The 6951-nt window shown below is 51.6% G+C and overlaps 1 protein-coding gene across 7 annotated transcripts in view; it reads right to left on the reverse strand.

Annotated features, from left to right (window-relative positions):
• The window catches only part of ANTXRL (ANTXR like), a 45489-nt gene extending 41324 nt beyond the window's left edge, over window positions 1-4165 (reverse strand). For 2 of the 7 annotated variants that reach the window (XR_008510405.2, XM_054522257.2), the window contains exons 1-2: window positions 3633-4114; window positions 1274-1439 (exon numbers count right to left, since the gene is read on the reverse strand). Coding sequence is in view for 5 of the 7 variants with exons in the window: in XM_054522257.2 (XP_054378232.2) it covers window positions 1274-1439; window positions 3633-3954 (488 nt within the window). In the remaining 2 variants the exon portion in view is untranslated. Of the gene's footprint in view, window positions 1-1273 lie in introns of all 7 variants that reach the window. The other 5 variants (XM_054522253.2, XM_054522252.2, XM_054522256.2 and 2 more) reach the window with 5 other exon arrangements.
• Window positions 4166-6951: the final 2786 nt, after the last annotated feature.

A 6951-nucleotide genomic window follows, 5' to 3' on the forward strand; every position in this document is an offset into this window, starting at 1 on the left:
TCTAGCCTGCGGCTCTGCCTTGCCTGGCAGGTCCCTTCATCCCCATCCTCTGTCATCGCCTCTGACCTGCAAATTCTCCCTTCATCCTCATCACACTTGGCAAGGTGAAAATGAAGATACCGTTTACAGATGGGGGACACGAAGGCACAGAATGATGAAGCAACTTGCCCAAGACTATGTGGCTAGTGAGTGGAGTCTGCCTGTCTCCAGAACTGAGTTGTTCCTTCCCCAAGAGTAGCAGAGCAGTCACAAACCATGGGAATTGGTGGGCTGGGGTACACGTCCCCTAACCATTAGTATCCAGGGAGAATGAGAAAAATCAGAGGAACTTCAACCTGTGATGCTGGAAAGAGTGCAACACAGGAAGCCAGAGTCTTGTCATACCAGCTGTCTCTGGATGCTTCCCCAACCTCCAGGAGCCACCCTTGTCCAGGAACCAGATAGAAAAATACCTGCACTACTCACAGCCCAGGATTGTGGTGAGGTGCCAGGAGTGCAGGAGAAGGGCTTTGGAGGCCAGAAAGTGCTGCAACATTCTCCTGAAGATTGCACCACTGCTGCTACTGAATAAGCACAGAGAGTATTCCCACCCAGCAGGAGGAGCAGGAAAGGGAACCAAGGCAATCTCTCCAAAGCTGAACATTTGCCTCTTTTCTTTCCTGGTGAGCCAGAAGGTGCCTAATACGTAGCCCAGCTTCCCCAGGGCCACCCTGAAACAGACCAAACTGTTCCTGAAAGTTCAGGAACTACCACGTGGCTCTCCAAGTTGTAGAAGAAGCACTTAGAAGCAGCAAACCAAAGGCCTTCTCTAAGCAGTGACATTAGAATGCCCAACACAGGCAACAAAGCAATCTCTCTGGGGACCAGTAAAATAGAAGTTATTTGTGTGAAAAAACAAACAAGCAAAACAACACAGAAACCCCAAACATCCATAGTGAGCTTCTGAGAACTGCTGAGAGGCAGGTCCGAGCAATCATCTGTTGCAGCAGCGTGAGGATGCGGATGCTGACCCAGCTGATGGAGGGGTAGGGAATCGTCCAGAACCCCTTTGGTGGCTTTTTTCCTCATCCAGGAGATGAAGCACCAGGGAAAAGACAGCCAGGGCTTTCTTTCTGCCTCAGAAAAACAGGAGGCCTAGGTCTGGTCTGACCAAAGTTTGGCCCTGCTTCTGTGACGGAAGCTTGCATCTCCTTGAGTGGCGTCCTGTCCCTAGTGAAAAAGAGGTGGTGGCTCCTGAGGGTGACCCAGGGCCAGAGCTAGAAGGGACACTCACTTGTCCAAGATGAAGTAGAGGTCAAATGAGCCCTGGCATCTGTGACCTGCTTGCCCCTGGCGCCAGTGCTGTCTCCATCCTGGGCCATGGCGGTGGTGGGCCCTCCTGGTGCCCAGGGCCAGGCGGTGAAAGATTCTCCAGTCAGGTCCATGGTACTGAAGGCTTCCTGCTCTAAAAAGCGGTGGAGGAAGCAGCAGCAGCAGCAGGAAGACCAGGAAGTAGGGCCCCCGGGACCCATGGCTCCCCATTATCTGGCCGTCCCTGTGACCCCACCTCACTCTTGGGTGCCCGTGCCAGGGCCCAGATAGGCTGAGCACAGGCCCCTTCTCTGCCGCCTCCCCTTATGCCCAGGGCCACACCCCTCCTCCTGCCCTTTCACCAGTGCACACTATGGCCCTCCACCAGGTACCTCCCCAGATCACAGGGACTAGGGTCAGCAGCTGGCTCTGGGAGACTTGCCTCCAGCTACCTGCCTGGCCCTTCCCCCACCCTGGGGACAGAATTCCCTGTTATGGTTGACAGGAAGGTTGACATGGTGACTTTGTGACCTGCAGCTCTTCCCAATATCCTGCATGTTGACAACACCAGGGGGAGGCACAGGACCTTTGGAGGGGCTACAAGAGGAAGCCTCCATTTCCCTTACAACAGCCCTCACAGTGTCCCTTAAAACCACTAGACCCTGCCGTTTGTTCACTGGAAGAGTTAGCCCAGGTGACTTAGGTGAGGACATTGCTGTGGGTGAGGAGGTCAAGGACTGGGAAGCCAGAGTGTTGGCAATGGGAGGTTATTTGTGTGACACTGAAGTCCCCCAGGAGATGGCAGATCTGGAAGGAGATGGAAACTGCGGTGTTGCCAGAGTCTTTGTGAATGAGGGACATTCTGGTTCTCTACTGCTGTGTAACAGACCACCTACATTTAGAGACACAGAACAGGCCCATTTTATTATGCTCGCCGGTTCTGAGGATCAGGCACTCAGGGCAGAGTTAGGAGGGCTCCTCATGTCTGGGGCCCCATGACTTGAAGGATTGGGCACTGGAATTATCTGGAGGCTGCTTCACTCACAAGTGTGGCTCCTGAGCAGGAGGGCCCAAAAGCTGCGCTCAGCTGGGACTGTGATGGAGACCCTCCATGTAGCCTCCCCATGTGACCTGGGCTTCCTCCCAGCATGGCAGCTTCAGGGTGCTTAGGCTTTTACAGGTGGCCCAGAGGTCCAAGAGTGAGTATTTTCGGTGAGCACGGCAGAAATTGTAGAGCTTTTTACGACATCACCTTGGAAGTCACACAGTGTCACTTCCACTGTACTCTATTGGTCCAAGCAGTCACAGCTGCCAAGAGTCAATGGGAGGGAATACAGGCCCCCTCTCTAGGGCAAGAATGTGGACGGGTTCACATCCCAGTGTCAAAACTGCTGTATGACCAACGCTTTGAGTAGCAGAGAGGTTACAGTGTGTGGAAAAACGTAGGCACCGATGAGTGAGACTCAAACAGGACTCAGAAAAGTCAGACTGTGACTGTTAGAAACACCTTAATCAATTTTATTTTATTTTGTATGCACAAGAGTGATATCCAATTAAAAATCATCTCTAATAAGTCTAAAATATATCTTTCAATATGTGTAATATACAAATTACAAGTGATAAAAGTATTGGGTTAGTTTTTTGTTCTTTGATTTCTTTTATTTTGGAACTGTATTTAATATAATGGAGTATCTTAAATACGGGGTATTTCAGAATGAATGAAGCCCAGTATATTTCCTTCAAAAGCATATTTGAGCTATCCTGCTTCATTCTTCTTGACACTTGGTATTAGCACACTTTAATATTTTTGCCTGGTGGTAAGTCATCTCCTTGTGGTTTACTTTTTTCTTATTTTATTTTATTTTTTTTATTTTTGTAGAGACAGGGTCTTGCTATGTTTCCCAGGCTAGACTCCACCTTCTGGCCTCAAGGGATCCTCTGGCCCTGGACTCCCCAAGCGCTGAGATTAGAGGTGTGAGCCACCCTCACTGCCCTCTTTGTGGTCTTAATTTGCTATTTCCTAATTACTAATGGGAACTGGTCACCTACTTACTTGATTTTGGTCGTTCACGGTTCCTCTTTGAAGTGCCTATTTAATGCCGGCGTCCATTCTTTGCTTTAGGTGTTTTTCTCTTTCACATTGACTCAGTAACAGTCTTTATATATCCTGGATACTAATCCTTTATCACTTGCTGCAAGTATCTTCTTTTACTCAGTGGCTTGTTTTTTTCACTCCATTTATTGTTTTTTAAACAAAGCCTAAGTTCTTAATTTTAATGTACTTGAACTGTCATTTTCTACCCTGGCCCCCCTCCCACCCTTAGTTCCCAGACACCTCTTACGTTCTGGGGTCGAGGAGCCCTCCTTCCTGGCGGTCACAGCTGGGGCCTGGGGAGCGAAGGCGGCGGGCGCTCCCGGGAGGAGCTGCGCGATTCGGATGCTGGAGAGGTGAGGCTCGCGGGGCCGCCAGGCCGCCGGGGTAAGGAAGGCCGGGAGGCCGCGGGGGTCCACGGCGCGGAGGGAGCCGCAGGCACCGGGCACAGCCCTCGCCCATCGCCGAGGCCCGGCAGGCCCAGGAGCCAGAGGGCCGGGCGCCCAGGGCCAGAGGGCGGTGGCGTGAGTGGGCACCGCCTCCAAAGGACGCCCTCGCCCTCCCGCAGGCATAGTCGCAGGCGCCAGTCCCGGTCCAAGCCAGCTGGGGGCGGCTCCAGGGAGCTGAGCCGGGGGAGGGCCGGGCCGCTCAACGGATCAGCAGGGGGCTTTCTCCCAGGCTGCCGTTTCTCTGGCCCGCGGCGCCCTACCCGCCGGGGCCGCCCAACCGCAAGCCCCGCCCCGAAGGCGGGTGCAGCCAGGAAGGCGGGGCCTGGTGGCCTCTGGGCGCTGGCGGAAGTTCAGAGCCGCGCGCTGGGCTGGGCGGTGGCGGCCGCGTCTGCACCTCCTCCCTGCGCGCCGCTGGAGAGCCCGGGAGAGACGCACCCTCAGGTCGGCCAAGACTGAGAACAAGCGGGCGCGGGCAGCGAAGCCCATCTCACTTCCACGAAAGGCAGCGTTCTTGAGTCCTGCCTTTGACGGCGGGGGTTCTTCCCTTCCCTCTGTCAGCTTCCTCCAGCTGTCTCCCATGTCCTCTCCGAGTCTCATTGCTGTCCCTGTCCCTTGCCTCTCTGCTTCTTGTCTCCTTGTCCTCTCCTGTTTCTCTCTCATCTCTCCCTTTTTCTCGTGTCTGCCTTATTGGCTATTTCTCTGTCCTCTTTTGTCCTTTTTCCCTCTCTCTCTTTCAGCCTTTCCCCTCACTCTCCCTATAGGCTTCCTTCTCTTTTGCAAGCAAGAATTCTTATGTTTTTCCCCTAAGGTGACTTCTCGGCCGTAATTGTTTGCATCCACCCCTCCCCGCCCCAGCCATCCCTCTCTCTGTTCATCTTGTAGTGCCCCATTATTCTCATCCAGGGCTTGTGCTAGGTGCTGGCGTCTTCAGCCCAGATCCTTTCTCCAACAGATTATATCCAAAGATATGCACATGTAACTCATTCGGTGCCTTTCCTGGGAAAAAGTACATAGATGATCAAAGTATAAATCTCTGAATTTTCAGGGTCACCTGAAAGAAAATACCTGGTTTTAGATACAAGACAATTGAATCCTTTTCTTGACATTTTGCCTTTACTCATAGAGGCACAGACAGCACAGCAGGAAGCTAAGCCTTGCCGAAGCTTTTAGGGGACATCGCCACCCACACCTTCTGTGCAATGCCAGGTGCAGGGGAGGGAAGGGACAGGATGCAGACCTGGGTTGTGGGAAGACAATGGGAGGCCAGGGCTTTGCACTTGAAACGTTTGGGTGAGACTGACTGGAAATAAGAAATTAACAGTAAATTTCTAAAATATGTAGTTGCTTTGCCTCCTTAGAAATAATGGAACCTGATGTTGTGGTATATTGTGATCTTTAATGATATTCCAGCTTTTGACCAGCTTCTGTGGAACATCTCTACCCTGCCCTGCAGACTACCCTGTGACTCCTGGACGTCCAGGTCCTTTGTTGCATGGAGAGGATGCAAACCACGTGCTGCAGCTCCTGATGCCCCTTCCCAGCAGATTCCTCAGAGCGGGTGCCTGACATCAGAGATGAATTTCAGCCAATGCCTCCAAAGAGGCAGATGGAGAAACCTCACTCCTCTCAGTAACCCTGAGCAAAGCACTCAACCTCTCTGAGCCTCGGGTTTCCATCTGTAAAATGGGCTCAGGCTAAGTTGTCTCTCCAGTCCATCCCAGGCCTACCCATGTACGACTAATTGGATGAAGCCAATTCTCCCCCTTTCTCCAAGAAAAACTGGTCTGCTTGAAGCCCCATTGCTGAGCTTCCATGAGCTCCCACAGGGAGACATACACACTCACACACACACTCACACATACAGTCACATACACACACAGACACACTCACACACAGTGACACACACATGCACTCACACATGTATACATATACTCAGACACACATAAACTCACACACAAACTTACACACATATACATATACATTCACATACACATGCAATCACACATACACAAATACACACATGCACTCCCTTACACAGGCTTGCAAACTCATGCTCACTGTTTTTCACACACACACACTTCTCCCCAGTATAGCTAGTATTGTTCCTAGGTACACCAGCCTGCTTGTGTCATCCTTCTGGTTCTGCTGCACCCGGCACCACCTCTGCAGGTGCCCCCCCTGGGCTGCCTTCATGGCTGAGACAAAGTTTGCCAGCCACAGCCATGTGGCCCTCAACAGGAGAACTGTCCAGCATGCCCTGAGTTAGGATGTGACCTCTTCTCAGCACTAAAAACGGGGACACAAGGTCTCACAGCAGGACAGAACATTTGCTATCAGGATGCTTCATGGTATAAGATTAAGACTTATCATTTATTGACTACATAAGTGTCTGCATGACAGATGCTCCTACACCTTATTTTATTTAATTTTCACAACAACCACATGAGGTCTTAATCCAAGTGAATTTATCTTCAATCTGCCAAATGTCATCCTGATAAACTCAGGGCAGCATCCCAGCTTTTAGAGACCATCGTGGATTTGGACACTGCCAACTGCTGACTTAGATACCCCACCCAGCTTCACACTCCAATGCTAACATCCAGATCTTTATAAGAAGAATGAGGAGGAGGAGGAGGGAGCAAAGGAGAAGATGAATACATAATGATGAGAAAGAGAGGGAAGATGAAAAAAGGAGGGGGAGACATAATAATAGCAATGAGGAAGAAAAGGAGGAGAGAAAATTAGGAACTATCTGGGGACCTTTCATCCCACCTGGGACCCCTGAGGATTACTGCTGTCGCATGCAGCAGCACTGCATGGAGTAAGGTCAGAGATGTCCTCCAGACCCCCAACAGAACAAGGGCCAGACCCAAGCCCCTCAAGGTGGAAAATTACATGAGTCTGGCTTTGCGTCTCCACAGGGAGCCCCCGCCAGCTCCTCGTGCCCATCTCTCCCTTGCCTACAGACTCACAGCCTTCCGCTTACTCTAGGACCATTCCCAGGGTCAACATCAGATTTGAGTCTCATCCACCTCCAGGCTTCATCCCTAATGCCTCTCCCATAGCACCTTAGATGGGGGATCTCATTCCAGGTCATGCCATGCCCTGGCCAGGGTGTTC

The sequence above is a fragment of the Pongo abelii genome, chromosome 8 (genome assembly GCF_028885655.2).
Source record: "Pongo abelii isolate AG06213 chromosome 8, NHGRI_mPonAbe1-v2.0_pri, whole genome shotgun sequence".
Classification (NCBI taxonomy): Eukaryota; Metazoa; Chordata; class Mammalia; order Primates; family Hominidae; genus Pongo; species Pongo abelii.